Source organism: Sminthopsis crassicaudata, chromosome 1, assembly GCF_048593235.1.
Source record: "Sminthopsis crassicaudata isolate SCR6 chromosome 1, ASM4859323v1, whole genome shotgun sequence".
Lineage (NCBI taxonomy): Eukaryota > Metazoa > Chordata > Mammalia > Dasyuromorphia > Dasyuridae > Sminthopsis > Sminthopsis crassicaudata.
In genome coordinates, this window is record NC_133617.1 from 140,693,460 (window position 1) to 140,720,391 (window position 26,932).

General features: G+C 35.0%; 1 protein-coding gene across 3 annotated transcripts in view; it reads left to right on the forward strand.

Moving 5' to 3' along the window:
• SNX31 (sorting nexin 31) overlaps positions 1-26,047 on the forward strand; it is a 76,169-nt gene extending 50,122 nt beyond the window's left edge. For 2 of the 3 annotated variants that reach the window (XM_074268090.1, XM_074268107.1), the window contains 6 exons: positions 1-78; positions 4,691-4,894; positions 7,007-7,126; positions 11,950-12,027; positions 20,479-20,538; positions 24,623-26,047. The exon at positions 1-78 is cut by the window's left edge and continues 15 nt beyond it. In XM_074268090.1, coding sequence (XP_074124191.1) covers positions 1-78; positions 4,691-4,894; positions 7,007-7,126; positions 11,950-12,027; positions 20,479-20,538; positions 24,623-24,721 — 639 coding nt within the window. In that variant the 3' untranslated portion in view covers positions 24,722-26,047. The remainder of the gene's footprint in view (positions 79-4,690; positions 4,895-7,006; positions 7,127-11,949; positions 12,028-20,478; positions 20,539-24,622) is intronic. The other variant, XM_074268097.1, reaches the window with a different exon arrangement.
• The last annotated feature ends 885 nt before the right edge of the window (positions 26,048-26,932 follow it).

Sequence of the window (26,932 nt, forward strand, 5' to 3'; positions counted from 1 at the left end):
GAAAAAAACTGGGCCAAACCAACACCGGAGCAAAGGCAGGAATTAGAGGCCTTGAAGAAAGCAGGAAACCAGATAAAGGTAAACTCCATATCAACTTTTTAAAAAATCCGATAACAACAATCTATTTGAATAAGCTTTAGGCAGTTTACCAGAACCGAGGCTGTTTCTGGATTTTAATGTATGCAGTATTAAAAGGGATTTTTTTTTTAAACAGATGGCAAATAACCTCTCTTTCACTGACTTTTAATTTCTATTAGACTGTAATTTTCCACTGTTTAAAACATCAAGAAATATGGATGGAACCTATTTTTCACAATAGATATGAAATTTTAGAGTAATACAGAACCATAAAAGTGAACAAAAGCAATCCCTTCAATTTATTCTGAGGAAACTGAGGCATAGGACAGTTATTTACCTTGGATCACATAGTGTCTTAAACAGAATTTGAACTCAAGATTTCTAATTCCATGTTTGGTAACCTATCCATTATGCCATGCTGACATCATCTGGGAAGCTTGTGTGTACATCTGACCACCTTTTAAATAAAAGATGGAGCTTTATTATTTATAGGAATGCTATGTGAATCCTAGTGTATACAGAAGAATTCTTTTAAAATTCAAGTAATTATTCCTTGATTGACCTGTTTTATGGGTTATGATTTTTGTATCCAAGTGTGCTTTAAGAAATCCCAATAGAGAAAATGTGCTCATGAAATGGTAATGTACTTTCCAGCCAAGGCTTACTTAACACTGTACAGAGACAGACATTTCTCTGGGAAGCCTCCAAAGCAAAGTCCTCCAAAGTAGGTCAGATTCAGAGAAAGCCTGTGTTGAGGGAGTCTCTTTCCTTTAGCAACCACAGAGTTAACTGGAAACTTCACAGGTTCTCTTAGTGGTTTGCTCCCTTCTAAGTTTGAAGAGTCCCAAGGAAAAGTAAAATGCAGGATTCTCTTAAGATTCTGTAAATTCAACGAACATATTTTAAAATGCTTTATAAGGATCTATTGAAGTACAATTTCGTGACTGCCTTGTGAGTAGTCTTCCTCCTCCCTTCCTTTTTTAAAACTTTATTTTTAGAAGTTTCATTGATATCTTTTAATATATTTAATATTAATTAGTATCTAATACATTTATATAAATATCTACTTATATAGCATATCATTATATATTGATAGGTATACACGTATTTACATATGTACCAGAACAGAAAAAGAAAATTGTTTTTGGAACAGTGAAATTCCATTTCATGTGGCTTAATTTTTTTTTTTAATTCAATGTTCCTTTTCTTGTCTATGCTTCCTTCAGATGCTATTTAAAATTTTTTTAATGTTCACTTTTTTCTTTTTGTATTACTATTGCTACCCTTCTTTATCTTTTCCACTCCTCTCAACCAAAAACAGAGAAGAAAAAAAAACAAAACAACCCCAAACCCTTACAACAAATAAGCCACGCCAAGCCAAATAAATCCACACAGTGACCATATCCAAAAATGTAAGTTGCAGATTCACTTCCAAATATATCCTTCCTCTTTCTCCTACTCAGCAAATCTTTTCCTGTAAAAGATAATTTTATAAAAAGAAAAATATGATAACACATGTAATATATAATAAAAATAAAAATGATAACTTTATTATATATTTAAGACAAATAGCAAGTTATACACAATAGATTTTTAGTTTTATGTGCCAATGTTACTTTTTTATTATACTATTTTATAGAACTGATTATCTTATTCCATAAATTAGAAATAAAGAAATATTTTTAAAAAGATAATTTAAAAAATTAGTTCTACAAAACCATCCAACACATTGTCTATGTCTGACAATATTCCCATCCAGTTTTCTGATTGCTTCAACAAAAAAGGGAAGCTAAGTTTTCTTATCTTTTTGGAGGGATTAAGCTTGTTCATTATAATTATACAATGTTCCATTTCATTTGCTCTTCCCATGTACATTGTTGTGGTATTCAATAATTTCCATCATGTCTGACTATTTATGACCCCATTTAAGATTTTCTTGGCAAAGATGCTAGAGTGGTTCACCATTTCCTTCTCCAGCTCATTTTCCTCCCATGAGGAAACTGATGAGGACAGTAGATTTACGTGACTTGCCCAGGGTCATACAGTAAGTATTTAAGACTAAATTTGAACTCACAAAGATGAATTTGCTTGATTTCAAGCTCATCTTTCTATCCACTATGCCATTGTTATCATTATTTATATTGTCCTGATTCTGCTTATTCCACTCTGAATGAGTTTAAATGTGAATTCCTGAATTCCTCATAGTCATGTTTCTTACTAATTATTCTCTTTCTAAAATCATTCTGGATCTGGTTAGTTCTGAATATCTTTTAGGGTATGGATCATTTTCAGCAGCCTTGAGCTGCATCCCTTAGGACTTTGAACTATGCCAAATAGCAGTTATAATCCTTAAAGGAGAGCATATGTGTCCATTCTCATAAACCTGACAAGGGGACAAATCTTGAATATTGAGTCAATTCAAGAAATCCCAAATCACTAAGGACTGATCTTCCCTAATTTCAGTTTTCATGCCACACAGAAGCTGAGGCAGGTGAATGAAGGTGGGAGAGAGGGTGAATCTCAAGGAAGAAAAGCCTTTGTAAAACAAAATTTATATGAGGACAAATGGTCTTATTGGGAAGATATATGTACTTATCTTTTTTTTTTTTTTTTTTCCCTGAGGCTGGGGTTAAGTGACTTGCCCAGGGTCACACAGCTAGGAAGTGTTAAGTGTCTGAGACCAGATTTGAACTCGGTCCTCCTGAATTCAAGGCTAGTGCTCTATCCACTCTATCCACCTAGCTGCCCCTGGGAAGGTATATGTAAATCAGCATTTTAAAGTCTGTTGTTTTTTCAGTATACCTCATTGTCTGTAGATATCATAAGACTTACAAGAAAGGCTTATTTCTCTCTTTCTTTCACATACACAAAGGGAGGTACATTTGATTTTTTTTTTTTTTTTTTTGAGAGACAGAGGGGGTTACCAATACAAAGGTGAGAAGGAGAATTGATTTTTTAAAAATTAAATTCCAGGAAAAAAGGGGGAGAGAGCACTTTTGGCCAATGAAGAAGAGAAATATCTTGTCAGAGATTACCTGAAAACTGTAAACTTTGGAAAGCTGTATTCTGAGCAAATTATTTGCCAGGGCATTTCATTATAGAAAAAGTGAATTTTTCTGTTTTTAAATAAAAGTATGGGGGGGTGGGCATGCACGCACATATCCTCATGTTCACACATGCATCTATGCTTGTGCAGTCTGGGGATGTGGAATCTGTTCATCTTTAATTTGAATTAAATAATTTAAGTGTCATGTTATTTGTACCTACAAAGAAAAGAATGCCAGACTTCAATAGACATTTATTAAATATCTAATGTATACAAGACACTGTTATGTAATAAGATCAAATAAGATGTGATCCTTACAACTTAAAAAAGCCTTCAAAAGCTGAGCTTTTCAAATAGGATGATCTGGTGTGCTTTCCACACGTAGTCTGTTGGGATCTCTCTGGATCTCTCCTTTCTCTCCCTTTCCTTGCTCTCTTCTTACCTTCTCTCTCTCCTCCTCCCTTTCTTTCTCCCTCCTACCCCACTTATTCCTGCTGAAATTTCATTTCCAAAATCTGCTTCTCAACCCCCATCATCTAAAGCAGCCTTGTAGCATGGATGTTCTGGTTGAATGTTTAAACACTGGTTTTTCTCTCTCTGTCTCTATGTGTGTATGTAGAAGGTACACAAGACACCTTTTAAGTTAATCTGCATTAACACTTTCTCCATCACTTTCTTAAGTTTGGATGATCAACAAAACAAAGCATCAAGCCCTGCTTTAAAGCTAATTTCTGAAGTGTAAATGTTCACACCGAAAATTTAACAATATGGATCATTCAGGACAGCATGTGCTAGTTTTGCCATACGCCTGACATACATGTACGGGAAAATAAATAAAATATCCAATTAGTCTGAAGAAGTTAAACATTTTTCCCAGTGTAAAATTTCTCCCTCAGTTATCTCAAAGGGTGGGATTATAATTTTTTTTCATCTCTTCCCAATTTATCCTTGTTTCAAGGGATCAGTATATATGTCACACTGCATGTCACACAAGACCTGGAGCTGTCAGAGCAGGAAAACAACAGTGCTTTTGTAAAAAGTTGGCAAATGGGCATCTGAGAACTCATCAGTTCAGCCCAGCTCACTTTTATTTGCTCATTTTTATTTGTCCTCTCAGATAGGACAAATAAGAGGAAGGTGTCAGTTATGAACATGTTTTTTAAAAAATCTATGTTGTTCAGAAGAATAAAACATTTTTACTACAAATTTGCCTAGTGGTAGTATTACTTCTTATTATTCAAATACATCCATTAATGTCACTTGCTCCTTATTTCAAATGGAAATTATTATTTTATTTATTATTTATTTTTCCCCCTTCCCTGCTGGACAGAGTGCCAGACTTATAGACCTGACTTTGAATCCTACCTCTGAAACTCACAAATCCTTCTAATTTCTGATCCTCAGTTTCCTCATCTATAAAATGGGAATAATATCTGTGGTGCCCACTTTGCAGGATTGTGGTAAGACACAAATGAGGCACTATGTATAAGTGTTTGGCAATTTTTTTTTAAAACAAAGCACTAATTAAATGGCATTTGTAATTACTGTTACTCTCATTTGATGCAGTTTTTGGAGCTGGCCCAGCAAGTGCAGCACTATGGATACATGCAGCTGGATACTTGTACCTGTGATTACCTGGAACCTGGCTGTGTGGTTACCGTGTCAGTAGGCAACAATGAGATCAGCTGCTATATAAAATTGCCGGATAATCAGACGCAAGAAGTTAACTTCAAAATGAGCCGGATAAAATCCTGGCAGGTTACCTTCCTTGTAAGTATCTTCCAGACACCTTGGTGCAGTGGATGGAGCACAGGCCTTGGAGTCAGGAAGGCCTGAGTTCAATTTTGGCCTTAGACACTTACTAGTTGTACGACCCTAGGCAAATCCCTTAACCCTGATTGCCTCAAAAAGCAAACAAACAAATCAAGCTAAATGGAAGTTTCCTACTTGTGATTTTAAAATTCATTGCCCTGCCCCTACTTCCCAATACTGAGAGATCAGAATAGGAAATATGGCATTTAAAGGATATATCACAGAACCATTGATTGAAGGCCATAAGGGATCTTAGAGGTCATCTAGACCAATCTCCCTATTTTACAGATGTGTAAACTGGGATCTACAAGGCTTTATCCAAAGTCACAGAGGTAATAAAATGTCAAAGCCAGGATTTGAGTCCATGTGTTCTAACTCAAAATTCAGTGTTCTTTCTACTATGTCCCACTGCCTCCCGAGAATTAAAAACTGAAATGGACTTTAGAAATCATGTAACCTAATCCTATTATTTTGTACTTGAGTAAACTGAAGTATAGCTAAGTAATAAGCACAGTTGGGATTTTCTCATTTGAGCTGATACTTGGGTGGCTCAGTGAATAGAGCCCTTGTTCTGGAGTCAGCAAGAGCTAAGTTCAAATGCAGCCTCAGGTGCTTATTACTTCTGTGATCCTAAGCAAGTCATTTAACCTCAGTTTTCTCACTATAAAGTGGAGGTGATAAAAGTGGAGGATATAAAGCGAGAAGTTATTATGAGAATCAAATGAGATAATAATCATAAAGCACAGTGCCTGGCACATAGTAAGTGCTCTATAAATGTTAACAATTACTGTGATCAGTACAATGATCCAAGATCATTCCAAAGAATCCATAATGAAAAATGCTATGCACTTCCAGAAAGAGAGATGATGAACTCTGAGTACAGATTGAAGCATACTTTTTTTTTCCATTTTATTTTTTTCCTTTTTTTTTTTGCAATATAGCTAATATGGAAATATGTTTTGCATGACTTAACATGTATAATAGTATCATATTGTTTGCCTTCTCAGTGTGAGGAATATGAGGAAGAAAGGGAATTTAAAAACTCAAAATTTAGAAAAAGAATATTAAATTTTAAAGTTAAAAATATTAGCTGTTGTTATCATTATTATTATCCCTTTGCCAGTCATTTGTTTAAGTCAGTCAGTAAGCATTTATTAAGTGCCTACCATGTGCCAGGTGCTGGGATAAGCCCTGGGGATATTAAAGCAGGTCACAATCTAATAGAGAGACAATATGGAAACAGATATGTACAAACACATATATACAGGGTAAGTTGGAGATAATAGAATGAAGTCATGAGCATCAAGCAGAACTGGAAAAGGCTTCTCATAGAAGGTAGGATTTCAGCTGGAACTTGAAGCAAGTCAGGGAAGCTAGGAGGAGGTAGAGAATTCTAGGCATGGAGGACAGCCAGCGACAATAAGCAGAAGTAGGAGATGAAGTATCTTGTTTGAGGAAAGTGAAGGAAGCCTTTGGATCAAAGAGCAAAGGAGGAGTAAAGTATAGGAAGAAAAATAAGAGGGGCCAGCTTGTTGAGTAATGAAAAATTTCCTAGCTATGGGACGAAAATCTGCTCCAAGTAGCCCTAGCTACTAGAGTTCTGGCAGAATCCTTGTGTTATTGTTGTTGGGTCTTAGCTAACTCTTCATGACCCCATTTTGAATTTTCTTACCATTGATACCAGAGTGGGTTGCCATTTCCTCTCCAGGTCATTTCACAGATAAGGAAACTGAGGCAAACTTGCTTGGGGACACCTAGCTGGTTAGTGTCTGAGGCCAGATTTGAACTCATAAAGATGAGCTGTCCTGATTCCAAGTCCAGTGCTCTTTTCATTGCCCATGTAGCTGCCCAAGCATCCCTCTACTCTCCCTCAAAGCAAACAACAGACTCCCCTATTACTCTGAGGGCTGGTGAATCCTCTATCTTGGATTATCTAAGAAATTTCTTCCAGTTACCAACATTGTCTGCTCTCTTCAAGAGGAAACCTCATTTGATTACATGACTAATATCTGAAAGAGCAGTTCCCCAAGCAAGATGCTGAACAACAATGTCATCTTTTCTCTTCCTTAGGGAACTTTGTTTGAGGAAGAAGATGGTCCCCAGCAAACTCTCAACCAGAACCTGGAGCTCAAGTTTCAGTACAATGAAAGCAACAACAGTTGGCAGTGGTTCACCATTTACACCAAACAGGTGAGGATGCAATAGAAGAATGTGGTCAAAGTCACTGGCTGAAATGTTCCTTGCTTCACCAGAGTGAACTAGAGAGTAACAATTAATAGTTTAAATTTAGTGCCTTAAAGTTTTACAATAGAATTCTTAGGGAGATAGATTACATAAGATCATTTTAGTAGAAGAAATTTCTGGTTGACATGATGGAATGGGTGCTGGATTTGGAGTCAGGAAACGGGTTCAAATTTTGGTTCTGCTTATTAATATCTGTTTGACCTTTGGGCTAATCAATTCATTTTTTTTAACCTCAGATTCCCCACTTATAAAACAAGAGGGTTGTTATATGATTTCTGAGATCCCTTCCAGATCTAAATCTATGCTTCTAAAACTTATCCTCTCATTGCAAGCAAAGAAATCAAGGCACAAAGAGGTCAAGCATTGCAGTGTCAGAGTTAGGAGCCAAATCAAGCATAGCTTTCAGAATTTGTGCAAGGAACCAATGAGAAGATGAAGATTGACCTGTGTCTTTCTGTTTGAGCTGGAAGCAGGATTGTGGTTCTGATGTCAGAACTTTTTAAATCCCTAGAAATGAATGACTTCATTTAAAATTTAATGTTTTTGTACAAGCCACTGGAATCTTAAACATGTTATATCAGGGGTTAAATTCAAATTGAATGAATCAGGATCTTGTAAAAGATTTGATTGGGGGTACATATTGTGTTTTGAGCAAAGCTTGATGAGTGTAGGTGTGTTCATAGATTACTTGTAATGGTTGGTTTAGGTCAGGTACCTCTCATTATTGTTGATTTGATGTTGAAAGGAAATGAGACACTTGTAAATTATTCAACAGTTAAAGAGATGGTTATCTGGTCATGACAAAGAAAAGATATTCAACAAGACAATGAAGCAGTCAGCTTGGGTACACATGGCCCCTAGCCTCTATTTGGAAATCCACATGAACATCAGACCACAGTGTGGTGACTCTCAAGATGCTTGGACATCTGCCGAGTAAGAAGGGCCCTGACTCCTTCTGATGACTTTAGGTAACCAAGAAGTTATGTTAATATGATCCAAAGACCACCGGGATGCACCCTCAAAGGAGACATAGCTTGAGCTTAAGTCCATTAGGCCACTCAGGAAAAACTGTCACTTTTCAGAGGGAGAAAAATAACTTAGGGAAGGGGGAAAGGAAACTCTAGATCATATCCCACTATTTATAACTGATTTTAGATTTTCACCTTTTCTTCAGTTGAGATTTTTTTGAGGAGAAGGTGATTCTTTCAAGAGAGATTAAGAATCGAAATGTGAACAAAATCCTGAATATACTGCACTCATTTGCAAAACTTCAAGGGAGTTTTTAAATTTTTGAAAGGTTGTCATGTGGAAGAAGGATTGTATTTGTTGCTCTTGGCTCTAGAGGATAAAGCTAGGAGCAAATGGAGCAAAAGTAGCAGAGAGGTGGATAGAGGGGAAATTTTCCTAATAATTAATGCTATCCAAAAATTCATCTGCTCATCCAACAAACATCTGTGGAATGGACTTTCTTGGAATTAGTTAATTCCCTATCACTGGAGTTCTTCCAACAGAGACTGGATGAGCATTTGTGTGGAATGTTGTAGGACGGTGTTAATGCTTCAGATGGCACTCAGGCCAGATGACCTTCGAAGTCTCATTTAATTCCATGATTTTACAAGCAAGCCAAACTGAAATATTTCTTTTAAACCAAACCTTCAATAAATTTTTTTCCAAAAGAGGTGAATCTGATGGAGCTAACTAACACCAAACCTATATGTTTTCTAAAGTGCTTGAAAAGAAGATTAAGCAAATATTTGGATTGATTTCCACTTGGCTTGTGCCCCTGATTTTCATACCTCATCCAACAGGAATGTCTTTACTTCCCATGGGACCCTAAGCTCTCTTTCCACTGCTAGCAGTGGTCATGGGAGAGAGAAGATATATGCAGAAATCCTTCAAAAAGCATGAAACCTTAGACAAAAATGGAAAGTTCTGTTTGTTTTTTTAAACAAACAACAAACAAAAAAAGTGAATGGGATTTACCTAAAAGATGAAATACTCACAGGGAAAATGCATGAGCATCTACCATGTTCAAATCTGAAGTGCCTTGGAAAGGGATAAAAAGAAACTTTGTAGTGAAACTTCCACTTAGAATGCTACAGCAATTGTTACGTTTTATTGGTCTTTTAATCCAATGGCAAATGAATTTAGGCCAACAAAGATTGTAGCAAACATTTTTCTTTTCTTTTTTGTTGGTGAGGCAATTAAGGTTAAGTGACTTATCCAGGATCACACAGCTAAGGAAGTGTCTGAGGTCACATTTGAACTCAGGTACTCCTGAATCCAGGACCAGTGACTGATGCTCTATCCAATGCACCATCTAGCTGCACCTCAAACATTTTTCTTCAAAGGATTTTAAACTTCCTTTGAAGTGCTGGGATTATCTACATACACTCCAAAATTTATAGCTTTAGGGAGCTAGAAAGAACTCCCCACAATTCTCTGAGCTATTTGAGGGCAGGTACCATTATTTCTTTTCTTTGTTTTCCCAGTGTTTAGCACTATACCTCAAAAAACAGAAGATACTTAATAAATATTTATTGACTTGACTGGATCTTTGAGTTCATATAGAACTGCCCATTTTACAGATGAGAAACCTTAAGAATGCAGAAATCCTTCAAAAAATATATAAAATAAAGGCTAGGCAAAAATGGAAAGTATTAAAAGACCAACAATAACCAAAGCAACAAGTAAGTGGGGTTTACTTAAAAGATGAACCACTCTCAGGGAAGACCTAGTAAGAAGAGATTGCTCAGGATCACAGAACTAATTAGTAACTGAGCTGAAGATCCAATTCAGGCATTCTGATTCCTAGTTTAAATACTCCTCCCATTAAACTTGTCTACCTTGGGGAGGAGCAGAAACATGGGCGTGTACTGTCACTACAAATGAAGAATTGAGATTTAAATCTTTTGTTAGTCACTGGAAAAAAAAATCTTATTTTAATATTTTTTCCCTGTAGGCATTTGTAATGACTTATCCTATGGAGTTAGGAATTGCATGTAGTTAAGATTAATGTTATGATAGAATCTTGTGTCTCCAGGGTGCAGATTGAAATATTACATTAAATAGAAAGTGTTAAACATTGAGGGAGGTGAAGAATAGAAGATCTTTTCACGTATTATATTCTCGTGAAAATAAAGGGTGATATTTGAAACGTGAAAAAGGATTGATGTTTAGGTGCTTTAGCCTCAATACCTACAGAGATTTTAGAGAGGATTTATTTCTAAAACTGCAAATGACTTTTTAAAGTATCTTTTAGTAAATGCATATTGGACAATAGTGAGCAGGTGGGAGAAAATGCTTTGTGGGTAATAAAGGCCTTTTCCTTGTCTGTGAAACCTATCCCTAATGACAAAGTTATTTTAGGGTCTAAAGGGTAGCCCTTGGACAGGCAAGGCAGGTAGGATTGTGTTAGAAGGGATAGTAGAATATTTGAACTGAACCACTTTCTGATCTTCTCTGTTTCTTGAAACTGAAAGATTTGGAGGATCCAAAAATAATTTTCTTGTTTCTCCACAATTCCTTTCCTATTTTCTCTTTTTCTCTGTCACTAGAAATAGTTCATAATAATTTAGGCCAAGAGTTATAGACAAACAGCAGAGTATACTTGTATACAATGTATGGACAGGAGTGTTAGAGTAATAATGCAGAAAACTAGGGTGATGGGAGTGAATAGGCAGAATGAAGATACCCCAGTGTTTTGGAATAAGACACAGGACTAGTGCTTACCTATAGCAAGAAAAAGTAGACTCCTCATGTAGTCAGAAAAAATGGATGGATAGCCTATGTGCTCTATTGGTATCCATGTAAATTCACAGTTGAGGAAAGACCCCAAGACAGGGAATGGATTTCTATAGAGGATTTATAGAAGGAAATGGAATCTATATATTTATGTGACTTGTAAGAGAATAGTATTTCTGGGTTAGTTATAAAATATAAGCCCTAGAAGGGAATTAAAAAGCCATTTAATCTAAGCCTTTCATATTATATTATATGATATATATATATATATATATATATATATATATATATATATATATATATATATATATATATATATATATGAGGAAATTGGGGCTCAAAAGTAAAATGATTTACATAAGGTTTTGTTTGATAGTGGTAGTGATTGAATAGTAGATAGTATGAGGAAAAATTAGGGACACTGACACTATGGATAGCTATCGAAGAACTAAGAAAAGAAGAAAACAAAAACTGAAAAATAAATTCCAGTGGAATAAATTTAATACCAATATATTAATATGAAGCATAACAACTTGTCAATAATACCTAATTATCATGCAATACAATAAGCATTATATATATTGTTAAATAGGGGTTAAATTAACTTCAAGAGAAGTTTGATTCAATTACAACAGTAAACTGGACAAAATATGGCATTTTTTTAATGGTTGCCAGTTTTCACAGCACACTCATTTACACTGCTATAGCTTAAAAAATAAGAAACATTCTTAATCAGAGAGCAGGGAAATAGGAAGATTTTAAAAGAAGGTCTCAACAATATAAGTTTGGCTGCCTTTTTGGTCTGCTGTTGGATTTTTTGACTGCATGTATGTGTTTGTAGTTAAGCAAATGTTGGCATGTTTGATGTTAAATCAAAACTTTCTGGAAATTTTAAGAAAGAAAAATCTCTTCTGGGAAAAATAACACTAAAATTGAGACCAACATCTGTATTGTGGTTCAGAGAAAGGGAGAGAATTGATGGTTTAGTATTTTATTGAGAGAGATTTATTTATGGGCTTTTGTAGGCTTTTTTGCTGAGTAGCTGCTTGAAAAAGATGATATCGGAGAAACTGATAAAGCTAGCTGCAGAAAATCCAGAAATGGTAAGTATTTTTCCTCTGGATATTTTTATTTTTATTTGTAACTAGTACTGCCAGGTCAAACTAGAGTTCAAGGATTGAGTCCAGAAAAATGAGAAAAACCTAGAGTACACAGGCCACACATAGATGAGATCTTTTTCCTTTCTCCTTGGAGCTTGTTGGGTACAGTCTGACAGAATGATCAAAAGTCCAAAAAAACTACTTTTAAAGTTCAAACTATACATTTTCTTGAGAGAAAAGTAGTCATACTTACTTGGCTGATAGTACTTTAGCACTCCAGCATTATTGTTTAATTGTGTCTGACTTTGTGACCCCATTTGGGGTTTTCTTGACAAAGATACTAAACTGGTTTGCTGTTTCCTTCTCCAGCTCATTTTACATAAAAGGAAACTGAGACAAACAGGATAAGTGATTTGCCCAATATAGATTTCTTTAAAAATCTCAATTAAAGATAGATGATAGATGATAAATTATAATGAAGATAGATACATAAATAGCCTTTCCATAACTCCTACTATAGGTCAGATACTGTGCAAGGTGCTTTACAAATATTATTTCATTTAATCCTTACAAAAACCTTGGGAAATAAGTGCTGTTACTCCCATTTTACAGTTCAAGAAACCTAGACAAACAGTAAGCCATAAGTACCCTAGAGGAGCAGCTGGTTGGCACAGTGGATAAAGGGTGGATCGTGGAGCCAGGAGGAGCTGGGATCATCTCCAGGCGTTGATATTTGTTAACTACATAACTCTAAGCAAATCATAACTCCTATTTAATTTTTTAAGTACCCTGAAAAATGCTATAGGAAGGGCCAAAGATTTTTGAAATGGAAGTGACTTGGGGTCCTAACTTGAGGAAGACCCCATCCCATGAGTATTCATAGCCACTTCTTGTAACTGCTGTACGAAATCAAAAAACTATTGACTGGATGAAACCTATATCTTAAAGATTATTCTATTAATATAAAATTAAACTTCAACTTCCTGGCACATACCTCTTCTAAAAATTACATTAATTCTTACTGAAAGAGATGATACTCAGATAAGAGTAGATCAATTTAAAAAAATTTCTTATTACAATTATTTTGGAATCATGACGTCCTTATAAAAATATAGTTTGATTTTTAAAATTTCTTAATTAAGGCAGATTAAGATGACTGATGTCTGGTTAGCAGTTATGATTAAATTATTTTTGCAGATCTTTAATCTGCAGTTATGCTACATTTACTATAAATATGCTACATTAACTATAAGCTTTTTCTCCAGATTTAATTTAATGAACAATAAAAGGATGCACATCTTTAACTTAGCATTGACTTTTTTTTTTTAATTGAGATAGTCCACTGTGTTTCTGAAGGAATTACTCTTTTATTGTTGCTTATTTTCTTTCTTCTAGTATTTCTCTTCCTTGAGGAAAACATTTGAAGTTTTTGGGTTGAGATCATAAAAGATGGGAAGTTACAAGTATGTTAGGTCAGAAATAGCAAGATAACTGGTAGAAAGAAGTCAATTAAACTAACAAAAGGATCAAGAAAGCTTATTTTAAAAGAGTAATGAAAACCAACCTCTCCAAAAGGATGGGAGCCCTTAGGTTCCAAAAAAAATTTTTTCAAGCCATTAACTGAAGTGGGCCCATTAAAAGGAAAAGTACTTTCCTCTCTGAATGACTCTAAGTCCCTGCTTGGTGCCAGAAATACTTCTATACTAAATTTCTAGAATGGAGATGTTAATTGTAACGTGCTCTCTCGGCAGTTACAATTACTAGTCTGTCCTAGACCCACCAGAGTACCTTTGACCACTGTCCTTTGCAGTGTGAGCTCTACCCGGCTCGCCTCCTCTGAGGCCTTCTAAGATCTCTGGCCACAATCTCTTGAATCTATAGCTTAATAACCGGTAGCGCGCTCAAGAACAGCCACGTGTAATCTTAAAAGCCTTTATTATACCTACTCACATAATGCCCTGACTGATGCCCTGACTTGTTGGTTCCTGAGTGAACACCTGGTCAGAAGACCCATGTGTTCACTACCAAAACCCTTACCTCTTTTGGCTACCCATCTTGGCTTGGCCACCCAGGCTGGGAAGCCAGGGTGAACAGCAGGAGGTTAAAGAGGGCGGTTGCTGCCTGCAGTGGGCTTATAAAGGACCTGTGAGGTCTCACACACAGCCAATCAGCGAGAGAGTCACCCATTACAAAACTATCTCAATATGGCCAGGATCCCGCCCAAGGGCAGTCCTAATATCCACAGAAATTACTTCTGGGCCTCAATCTCCCGATGCACTGTGTCCGCCCATTTAAAGGGCCCTTACAGTTAATGATGAATTTAATTTATTTCTTTTAGAACTCTGGCTATGAGAGCCAATGAGGTTACTGCATTCCTTAAATTCACGTGTAAAATGAAAGCATTTATACAGTTTTATGATTAATTGAAAAGTCTCCAGTTTCTATATTGGAGCATAGGAACAATGCATACAGTAAGAGCTTAATTAACATTTATTGAGTTTAATTAAATTACTGTCTAATTTGGATTGTGTGGAGTATAGAAAGGCATTATGGGTGGCTCAGTGCTAGAGCATCATATTTGGAAATCAGAGGAACTGGGCAAGGTACTTAATCTCAGTTTCCTCATATGTAAAATGAAGCAGCTGAATTAGTTGATTTCTAAGTTTCTTCAGACTTTAGCTCTCTAGTCCTAGGAAAGGGCTGTGTGTGTGTGTGTGTGTGTGTGTGTGTGTGTGTGTGTGTGTGTGTGTTCAGGTATCTTGACATAGTGAATACTGTACTCATAGTAAAATAGGATTCAAATCTCACTTAACCATTGTTAAGAAACTTAACTACTTTGAGGTTATTTTCTATTGGAATGATAATATTCAGAGCTAGCTACTCATAAGCTAAACATGAGGCTAAAATGAAAAATGTATGTATTTTGCAAGGCTTCAACTTCTACAATACACATATATGTGTGTGTGCATGGGGTGTGTATGGCTTTTTTTTTTTTTTTTCTTTTTTTCTGAGGCTGGGGTCACACAGCTAGGCAGTATTAAGTGTCTGAGATCAGATTTGAACTTGGGTCCTCCTGAATTCAAGGTTGGTGCTCTATCCACTGCGCCACCTAGCTGCCCCTGTATGGCATTTCTTATATATGCACACACATTTATCAGTAATTGCTTTGTTTTAATCCTAGTTACGAACATTTAATCTATGGAAGTCTCCATTTTTTAAAGTCCTTCATTTAGTTTCTCTAACCTATGAAAGATAAGACAAAGTTACAATCTCTTAAAAAGTGTTTTTTCAAGGTTTTTGATTTGTAGAGTCTTTCTGCATAGGAATAGTGATACCCTATCAATAAGTACTTGGATAGCATGAGAAGCCTGACAGGGACAAAGCAGATGATCCATTGGACATTCTTCTGTCATTATTGATATTTCTGAACACCCTTCCCCTCCATTCTTTCTTCCAAATAAAATCTTTTAATTACTCTAATGGAACCCTAGGACTTTATCACAGACCAAAATTGGAGGGATCACAGAGTTTGGTAGAATTTAAAGTTAATCTGTGGATTGATATTGTTGCCTGTGGCTATATGGCCATAATACTTACTTGTATCTAAGGGGGGGAAAAAGAACAAAAATTGGAATTTAATTTGAATCAAATCATTAGGCAAAGATATTGGTCTTCTCATAATCCTCCCTCCAGGAAATGATCCCTACCAAGCAGAGTCAGTTAGTAAGCTTTAATTAAAACCCCTAGTATGTGCTGCTCACTGTGCTAAGTGCTGAGGATGCAAATGAGAAAAAAGAAAAACAGTACCTGTCCTTAAGGAGCTTACCACCAAAAGAGGAAAAAGTAATATGGTTTAGTGGTGCAATGGATAGAATGCCAGGCTTGAAGTCAGTAAGATCTGATCAAATTGGTCTCAGACACTTACTAGTTCTGTGACTCTGGGCAAGTCACTTAACCTTGTATGCTTCAATTTCCTCATCTGTCAAATGAATTGGAGAAGGAAATGGCAGATCACTAGCATCTTTGCCAAGAAAACCCCAAATGGAGTCATGAAAAGTCAGATATGACTTAATACAACTGAAAAACAACACACAAAAAGATGCTGAAAAGCAGGGAGAGGAGAAGACATGGTAGAAATCAGAAAAGTCCTAAAATAGACAAACCAGTGAGAAATGAGACATTCTGAACTGAGCTCCCCCCCTTAAGTGATGCTTTTGGAGTTCATATCTCCATCCTCCAATCAAAGGGACTTGCATGGTGGTGATGATGTGGAGTAATAGGACTAATGGAATCCTGCTGATGAGGTTTTCTCAATAATGAGCTTCCATGGGACATAGTGGAAAAATCAGAGAGGAAATGATTAGCATCTAGAGCAATGATTTATGCAAAACAATCACTTTTTAATAAAGTCATTTATTTATTTTGCAAACACTTATTATCTCTTTCTCCCTCTTCTCCCTCCCCTCTCCAGTTGAACAATAAAGAAAAAAAAATCCTCATGACAAACTTTCAGTGTCCAGAAAAACAAACCACTTCCAAAAATAAATAGCTCATTCTGAGTTTTAAGTATAAACTCTCTGTTGGGAAGTAGGCAGCATCCTTCATCATCAGGAATCATGATTTATTGTCGCATTGATCAGATTTTTGAAGTCTTTCCAAGTTGTTGGGTTTTTTTTTTTTTTGTAATATTATCCTAGTTCTGTTACTTTGCATAAGTTTATAATAGTCTTCCCAGTGTCTTCTTATGCCACAATATATTACAACCACATATCTTAATTTGTTCAGCTTTTACATGGTAGATGGGATATCTTGGATATAAAACTTTTACAAGAAAAACTTCCTGCAACAATGTTTTTCCAGATACCTCTTATCCCAATTAATTCTAACTACATTATCTTTGCTTACTAACTTTTAAATTTAATCTTATGTAAAGAAAATTGGCCATTTAATCTTCTGTTCCTTCTCTGTTCATCATTTTGTCATGGGCTCCTCTTTTTTTCATAGTTTGGAAAGGAAATTTCTTCTTTGCTTTTCTAATTTGCTTATTTTGCCACCTTTTATAACTAAACTATATATCTATTTGAAGTTTAATCTGGTATATATCATGAGATGTTGGTCTGTACCTAATTTCTACAAGACATCTTTCAGTTTTCTTAGAAGTTTTTTTTTTTCTTCTAAATATTGAGTTCATATCCCAGTAATTGTGGCCTTTTAAAAAATTTATATTTAATTGTATTCTATCATTCTTTGAACTTTTATAACATTTATACATAATCATTCAACAGATGCCATGTGCAAATCATGGCCACTGGGCTCATAGAATTTAGTTTATTAGAGGGACTAGTCACATATATAAATGATAATTTTATAAGGTAAATGTTAAATTATAATAAGAGTACAAATTAATATGTGAATTAAGAGGAGAAAGGAGTAAGAAAGATTTCCTGGGGGAGGATATTCTGGTTTGAGGGAATAGCATGTGCAAAAGCATGAAGATGGGAAACCATAGACCATGTGGTCAGAATTTTCACATTGTATTTTGTTTTTGTTTTGTTTTGTTTTTTAAGAGATAAAGAGGAAAATTGTGTAGCATATAGTGTTTTTTATTTTTTACTCATTTTATTTTTTTGTTATTTTTAATTTTATTTTTTATTATAGCTTTTTGTTGATAAAACATATGCATAGGTAATTTTTCAACACTGACCTTTGCAAAAACTTCTGTTCCAACTTTTCCCCTCCTTCCCTCCATCCCCTCCCCTAGATGGCAGGTAGTCCCATACATGTTAAATATGTTAAAGTATATGTTAAATACAATATATGCATATTTATTTATTTAGTTGTCTTGCTACACAAGAAAAATCAGATTTAGAAAAAAGATAAAAATAACCTGGGAAGAAAAACAAAAATGCAAGCAAACAATAACAGAATGTAAATGCTATGTTGTGGTCCACAATCATTTTCCAGTGTTTTTTCACTGGGGGTAGCTGGTTCTGTTCATTACTGATCAATTGGAACTGATTTGGATCCTCTTATTGTTGGAGATAGCCACTTCCATCAGAATTGATCCTCATATAGTATAGTACATTGTACTTTGTAACAAATGAAATGACAACTGTAAAGCACTTTACAAACCTTAAAGTAGTATGTAAATAGGAGTTGTTATTATAATTATTAATAAAAAAACTTATACTCTCCACTTAGTTATAAATTTTTATTTCCTTCATTGTATCTACCTTGTAGGTAGTAGGTTTTCATTACAATTTTGATGAATATATTTTTTAAAAAAAATTTTAATTTATTTTTTATTCTGAACTTTAATGCCCCCAGTATTTCCTTAAATTTGGAATACAAAAAGAAGATTGTATATGAAATTGAGACTCAATTTAATATTTTCTTAAATTTGGAAAACAAAAAGATTGTATATGAAATTGATTCTCGATTTCATATTCCTTACTTTTAAAAATGTTTTCAGTTCTTTAAGTTACTTCTAATGTGCCCTGATTCTTTTTCCTATTGCCTAGGAGCTTCTGGCTGATGTTTTGTAGAGGTATGAGGGTGAAAGAAGTAAAATACTATAATCTATCATTGGATTTCTTGATCAGTATTCTCTCTGTTGTGAATTTCAGGGTTTTGCTGAAATACATATGTAGAAAGTAGGTGATTTGCCTCCCATCCAGTTCCATCTTGGCCAGAAGTTCTGAAATCAATTTAACGGAACTTAGTTTTCTCTATTTTGCCATGAAGGCTATAATTTTAAGATCTTGCTGAATTCAGGAACATTTTTTAAAGCAAGAACCTAAGTATACCATATAGATATGTACCCCATAAATAAAATAAATCTCCTTTAAATTCAGATAAAGCCTCACTAATTGAGTCAGTGGAAAATAAAAGAAAAAAGGGAATATAGTATAGTTTAGTTGTTACCTTTAGGTAATGTACTCAAAAGATAAATCTCAATTTATTAAAAAAAAAAAAAAAAAAAAAAAAGCTAGGTGGTGCAGTGGATAAAGCAATGTCCTGGGAATCAGGAAAACTTATTTTTCTGAGTTCAAATCTAGTCTCTCAGACATTTACTTAGCTGTGTGATCCTAGGTAAATCACTTATCCCAGTTTGCCTGAGTTTCCTCATATGTAAAATGAGCTGGAGAAGGAAATGGCAAATCATTCCAGTATCTCTGGAAAAACACCTCAAATGGGATCATGAATATCCATTTCAAGAGTAATGGAATTGTAATTAGAAAAAGGAAAAGTAAATATTCCACCTGTTCTAAGGCTCAGCCAAGGATTAGATGTAAACAAAGCTTGTAGCATTTTCCTTTTAAACTACATTCTTAGGACATTTTTTATTGATTGATTTTTTTTTCCTTCCTTTCAAATATCAACTATGAGCTTTCCCTGTTAAGGTTACATTTTCTACTCTATAGTTTTCTTATATGTAGATATAATGGTAAGGGTTCAGTCAGCTCTCTGGGGGGAAAATATATATGATATACTTTGAAGTTTAATCTACCTTATTAACATTTTCTATATCACTTTGTAAAGTCTAAACAATCAGCAATCAACAAAAACAATAAATCAAGGCCTGACTTTATAGTCTTTGTCAGTTTCTGGGGTGTAAATACTATTATTAGAAATTTAATTATTGGCTCTCTGGAACCAGGTCTCAGCTGATATATGTATCTATTTAATCAATGAGGGAGGGGACTGTATTTGTATTTTTGTCCAACCTGGCACATAGGTATTTAGTAAATGATTGTTGATTGATTTCCCAAGGGAAAACAGCTAGAGTATAAACTTGAATTCAAATATGCATATTGATCCACACTAATTACTTTTAAAAGTAAGTGATTTGGGACCTCTCGATGGCACTGTGGATGGCAATTGGCCCTGGAGTCAGAAGGACCTGAGTTCAAATGCAGCCTTAGACACTTAACATGTAGTAGCTGTTGTTCCTTTCCTTCCTTCCTTCCTTCCTCCCTTTTTCCCTTCTTCCTTTCCTCTCTCCCTTCCTTCCCTCCTTCTCTCTTCCTCCCTTTTTCCCTTCCTCCTTTTCTCCTTTCCCTCCCTCCCTCCCTTACTTCCTTCCTTCCTTCCTTCCTTCCTTCCTTCCTTCCTTCCTTCCTTCCTTCCTTCCTTCCTTCCTTCCTTCCTTCCTTCCTTCCTTCCTTCCTTCCTTCCTTCCTTCCTTCCTTCCTTTCTCCCTTCTTTCCTTCATCTCAAGGATGCAGAATTTAGGAAATCAACCTAACATGGACTTGGATCTTGCTCAAACTCTTTTTAGAAAATTTCAAATTAGAGGTATATGTCATATTCAGGTTCCATAGCTACTTGTGGGCTATGACAACTATTAAACCAATTACTGTAGAAGGGGAAATGTGTCCATTAATCAAATGTATTACTTGTGTGCTCTTTTGCTCTGAGAGATACTGATGAATATTTTACTAATCTATTTAGCAGATTGAAGTCCCCCTGGAACAAGGCAAAAGTAAGAAATCCTGCCATCAACAAAGCCAGGTCTGTGAGTGAAATTATGTAACCAATAACTATTAGGATTTGTATTAATCTGCCCTTTTTAATAGCATTCCACCTCCAAAAATAAACCATGAAATCTCTTTCACAAAACAAGCTTTCTATTGGTTGGAGCTAAAAAATTTTATTACTGCACACATTATAGACAAAAAATGAAGAGGACAGCCAATAGTCAGTCATTCTATTCAAAAAACCTTTAGGCATTTGATGTTTCAATCACTTAGCCTCTCATTCTGTCTCTGAAATCTCCTTTTGTGGATTCTGTTCAGCACCTACATGGCTTCTAAGCATATAATACGCACTTTGTAAATGTTTGTTGAATGGACTGATTGAATGAAGGAATTGCATTGTACAATATAATATTATTACCCTGTGAATACTACTATTGTAGGGAACTCCCAGCATGGGATCCACTAAATGGCACAATGAATAGAGCACTGGGCTTAGCATCAAAAAGACTCATCTTCCTGAGTTCAAATCTGGACTTAGACCCTTACTAGCTGGGCAAGTCACTTAACCCTGTTTGTCTAGTTTCCTCATCTGTAAAATGACTTGCAAAAGGAAATGACAAATCACCCCTGTAACTCTGCCAAGAAAACCACAAATGGGGTCAGGAATAGTCCTATATGACTGAAATGATTGAATAACAACAATCCAGTTTAGGAGTTTCTTCCACTCACACAGATCTCAGCCAATCTTCAATAATAAATGAATCCTTGGGAATTGTCTGAAGCAGTGAGAGATTAAGTGATTTGTTCAACTAACAATTGTTAAGAGTTAAGAAATGAATTAAGGTCTTCCTGAGTTACACTGTTATATCATGGATTTAAAACTTGAAGGGACCTCAGGTCATTTAGTTCAATTCCTTCATTTTAGAAACGAAGAAACTGAGGTCCAGAAAAATCCTTGAACAAATGATTTTGCCTAAGGTCACTTAGGTAATTAAACATAGGAGATAAATTTAAACTCGGATCTTCTGACCAAAGAGCTAGTATACTTCATCCCATGGTGCTTTCAAGCCCAGAAATATTCTATCCAATTCACCACAATTTTCCTGCTTAGATTTGGGAAATACATTTTTGAGCATGGTAGGTTTGTATTGCTATTTTCATAATTAACCTATAAGCCCATACTATCCCTCTCCAAGGCTGCCCTACTAAGTTCTCCTAAACTCTACTCTTATTAAATGGGGGAAACTAATATTCCAGGAAAATTAATTACTACGGTATTGTCTAGATATAGGTTCTTACTAGAATAAATAGAATGAATAGTTACAGAATGATGAGCCTTTATACTTTAAGCCCTTTACTATAAAATGTGTTTTGCTTTGTAATTTTTACAAAAGGAACACTTAAAGTGATTATACTGTTTTTCCATTTAGATCAATCTTTTGCTTCTGCCCCAGAAAGAGTTCCTATTAGTTGGGTTTTGTTGATACAATCAATTTGACTGCATTGATTTGGAGGCATCCATTTTGTCTGGGTTTTAAAATTTTCATCTCTTATTGTTTTCCTCTGATATGTGTTTTTATAATAACTTTAGTGTGGACTTGGCCCTCCTCCCTACCTTCCAAGATCCCATCATCTTCCCTAACCCATAAACACATATTTAGGCAACATCAAAATAAAATGCATGGATTAGAAAAGGACAAGAGGAATTACTATTGTTAAGAAAAGGAAAATGACAAATATTGGAGGGAATGTGGGAAAATTGATACACTAATGCATTGTTGGTGGAGTTGTGAACTTATCCAATCATTTGGGAGAGCATTTTGGAATGATACCCAAAGGGTTATAAAACCATTCATACCATTTGATCCAGCATTATCAGTAAGTAATAGGTCTACATACCAAAATGACTTTTAAAAAGAAATGGAGCTATATAGTGACTCTTTTTTTGTGATGGCAAAAAACTCTAGAGTAACTCAAGACTCAAAGTCCATTTGCATAAGACTCTTCCGTGATAGAGATTGATTAGTTTCATCAGTGCTCTACACTCACATTAGGGGTGGAGTTGGCAAGAGCTTAGAAGATTTGATTTTCTGGTTTCAAACTTCAAGGAAAAAAGACAAATCTGGTTCCAGATTCTCTTGAGATCACTGAAGGCAAGGGAAAAACTCTGGGAAGAAGTCAACATATAAAGGAGCTGACATTCTGTCCCTATTCCTAGCTTATTACAGTAGAGACTTCAGAGAATTTTCTCTTGGGTGATTTATGGGACTTTCTTGGTTAAATTGAGCTATCTAATTCACCATAGGAAAGCAATTTATTCATTCTGTGTATTGTCTGATATTATTGTTTTCTATAATTTCTTTGATTTCTATTTTCTGTTAACTTGGATAAATGGGTTTATTTGTTTTTTTACAACACATGTTCTTTGTGGGAATAGCATTTGTTGGGAAGGATGTCAAGCTTTGGATATAAACTATTAATAATAAAAATTATTTCCTATACATTAAAAAAAAAAAGAAAAGGACAAGAGATATCTGTCCAAATTATAAATGATGGTGACAATTTCTTGAGGGATAACAGACCTAATGCAACACATCTGCCTCCATGTGTTTTTTTTTTAATTTTATTTTTTATTAATTTTTATAATTATAACATTTTCTTTGGCAGTACATATGCATAGGTAATTTTTTTTTTTTTAACAACATTATCCCTTGTACTCCTTTCTGTTCCGAATTTTTCCCCTCCTTCCCTCCACCCCCTCCCCTAGATGGCAGGCATTCCCATACATATTAAATATCTTATAGTATATCCTAGGTACAATATATATGTGCAGAACCGAATTTTGTTGTTGTTGTTGCAAAGGAAGGATTGTATTCACAAGGTAAAAATAATCTGGGAAGAAAAACAAAACAAAACAAAACAAAAAAAAAACAATGCTCACAGTTTACACTCATTTCCCAGTGTTCCTTTTCTGGATGTAGCTGATTCTGTCCATCATTGATCAATTGGAATTGGATTAGCTCTTCTCTATGTTGAAGATATCCACTTCCATCAGAATACATCCTCATACAGTATCATTGTTGAAGTGTATAATGATCTTCTGGTTCTGCTCATTTCACTCAACATCAGTTGATGTAAGTCTCTCCAAGCCTCTCTGTATTCATCCTGTTGGTCATTTCTTACAGAACAATAATATTCCATAACATTCATATACCATAATTTACCCAACCATTCTCCAATTGATGGACATCCATTCATATTCCAGTTTCTAGCCACTATGAAAAGGGCTGCCACAAATATTTTGGCACATACAGGTCCCTTTCCCTTCTTTAGTATTTCCTTGGGATATAAGCCCAGTAGTAGTATGGCTGGGTCAAAGGGTATGCACATTTTGATAAATTTTTGAGCATAATTCCAGATTGCTCTCCAGAATGGCTGGATTCTTTCACAACTCCACCAACAATGTATCAGTGTCCCAGTTTTCCCACAACCCCTCCAACATTCATCATTATTTGCTCCTGTCATCTTAGCCAATCTGACAGGTATGTAGTGATACCTCAGAGTTGTCTTAATTTGCATTTCTCTGATCAATAGTGATTTGGAACTCCATGTGTTTTGAGATAAATATAACTACAATAATTCATTAAGAATTCAAATAATTTAAAAAGAGGGACAAATCATGGGATCAGATTTGTGTAAACCAAGATAAGTGTATGGTGTATAATTGATGATCAGTAATCTTTGTAGACAGGTTGTTAAAACTCATATAGTAGGCTAAGTGGTATGTGTGTGGTTGTGTGTGTTTGTGCAGGGGTGTCTACAAAAGAGTCATGCAAAGATAAAGAAGGGAGCCTATTAGTTTCTAACGGGAATAGAATACCATAAGACAAGAAGGAGGGCTGGCAATGCCTCCTTTTTCATAGCCCTTTTACATTCCCTCATCTGATAATATGACGCTATTCAAAGTATGAGTAAGGTGTAAGGATCCTTGTTTCCATAAAAGTAATTTTTCTTTGTCTCTTGTGTTGTTTTGAAATCCAGAAGATTTGCCACAGTTATTGCCTTTTTAGTAAGTTCTTTTTCTGACACAAATAACGTATTCAAGTCTTTTTTTGCAGATAAACTATTTTGATTTTCCAACAAGAAAAAGCAAGATTTCAGTTAAGTCAACTGAAGAAGACTGCGTGTTTGAGACTATAAGGGAAGAGGATCTTTGAAGAAAAAAGAAATCCATCATTTTCTACTTTCTTTCTTTAAAGTAAATCACTTTAAACAGCAGACCATGAATTAACCAGAAGTTGGCTTCATATCACCAGTGGAAGAAATTTGACACTTTTGACATTAAGATTAAAATTTTACTGTTCAAGGTGTGGGTTACACTTAATGTAAATAAGAGGCTGAGAAAGAAACAGGATCAAAATTTGTCTAGATTTTAAGGTCAAGCAACAAACTTGTACTTGGAAACATATGTACATTCCAGTTTTCTCTTAGAGCAAGTATAATCTGCCTTTACAAATCCTCTACTTCAATTGCTGATAATATGGCAATTCATACGGCACAATAAGTGATCAACTATAGCTGGCAAAATTATTAATCTGAGGAGGGCTCCAGTAGAGTTCAGAACATTACCAACCTGCCTGTACCTTAAGCATGAAGGACGTGGACTACCTCCCAATTTACTTTTTAGGGATTAAAGAAATACTGGAACTTTAAATGGCAGGGTTATGAATTGGTTGGGGAATGAATAAAAAGACTCAAAATGCCATCTCAACACAGTTGCTGTTATTTTGAGGCTTGTTAGCTTGTGTATCTAGGAGAGAGTCTGAATGCATGATTTATACACAGTGAAGGATTATGATAAGAACCTACTCTTCTTGGGAACTTGGGAGGGAAGATTGGACTTCACTAATCTACCCATAAAACTGGGGAGGCATGATTTAAGTTATTATTTTGATTAAATGCCTTTTTTTTTTTTTTTTTTTGCTTCAATGTCATTCCAAGGCCTACTGGTACTGCTCTGGGCCACTCTGAAACAAATCAACGGGCTCTCTTGGCTGCCTGTTTCTGTGCCATTGTAGTGGTGTTCTTTAATTCAGACTAGAGATTTAAAAACTCAATAGAAAACTTATCTTTATATTGGAAATGAATGGTTTGAAAATTTGGGGAGGGCTCATGTTTTATGTCAGCTTAGAAACCAAATCTCTCAAGCCCCCAGTAGGTACTGAACACTACTGGTCCTTTTACTGATCCATTTCTAGTACATTAAAAATAAAACAAAACAAAATGTAATTACTGACATCATTCCATAGCATGGAATTAGGACCACAGAAAAGAGAAGAACTAAATATATGTAGAGAAATTTTCTTTCAGGTTTCCTATGTGCATAAAATATTGCAGTGTGCCTTTGGGGTTATCTAACCTAGTATAATGCTAAAAAATATGAAATGTGTGATTTGGAGTTTTGAAGTTATTTTTTGGATATTTTACTGATTTTCTCTTTCTGAATTATGTTAAAGTTCATAAATAAATGTCTACAGCAATGATTTCCAGTATCTTAAAACCGTAAGTTTACATTTTTGGCTATAATGTATACAAAGGTAATGTGTGTTTGTGTGCATGTGCACATGCGTGAGTGTGTGTGTTTGTGTGCATAGGATATATATAGAAAGTATATATAGATAGATAAATATAGTTTGTACAAAGGATAATATGATATATACATATATAAATTATATGTGTATATGTATGCATGTGTATATGTATACATACACACACACACACACACACACACACACACGATACTCCAATAGTTAAATCAATTATATTTTTTGAAATAGAAACTTATCTCATTTTGCCGATTTGGTAATGTCAAGGCAATATTTTTGATCTGTGAATATTAGAGTATCAAGCTTCATGTAATCGTTAAATCTAAGATACTTTCCAATTTTGAGATTCCATAATTGAGACAAATGCTGTACTTTCAATGTGCATTGTACCAAACACTAGGAATAATAAGATCTTTAAGACACAATCTTCATTCGAAAGACTGACTGTAAAGTTGGGAAGACAGAACAGACAGAACATACTGAATCCTCTCCCTCCCCTCTCTTCTTCCCTGTCTCCCTCCCTCCTTCTCTATGTCTGTCTGTCTGTCTGTCTGTCTCTCTCTCTGTGTCTCTCTCTATGCTCTCTGTCTCTTTGCCTCTCTTGTCTCTGTCTCATATCACACACATACACACACACACACACATATATCCCAATCCCACAAAATAGCACATGCTAAATGCCAAATGAGTGTTTAGATAAAAAATATTACAAAAATTCAGAGGAAAAGATCATTCTTGATGTTGGGTTGGTTAAATAAGGTTCCAAAAAATAAGAGAAAGACTTGTTAAGCCATGAAAAAAAAATGGATATGACTTAAATAA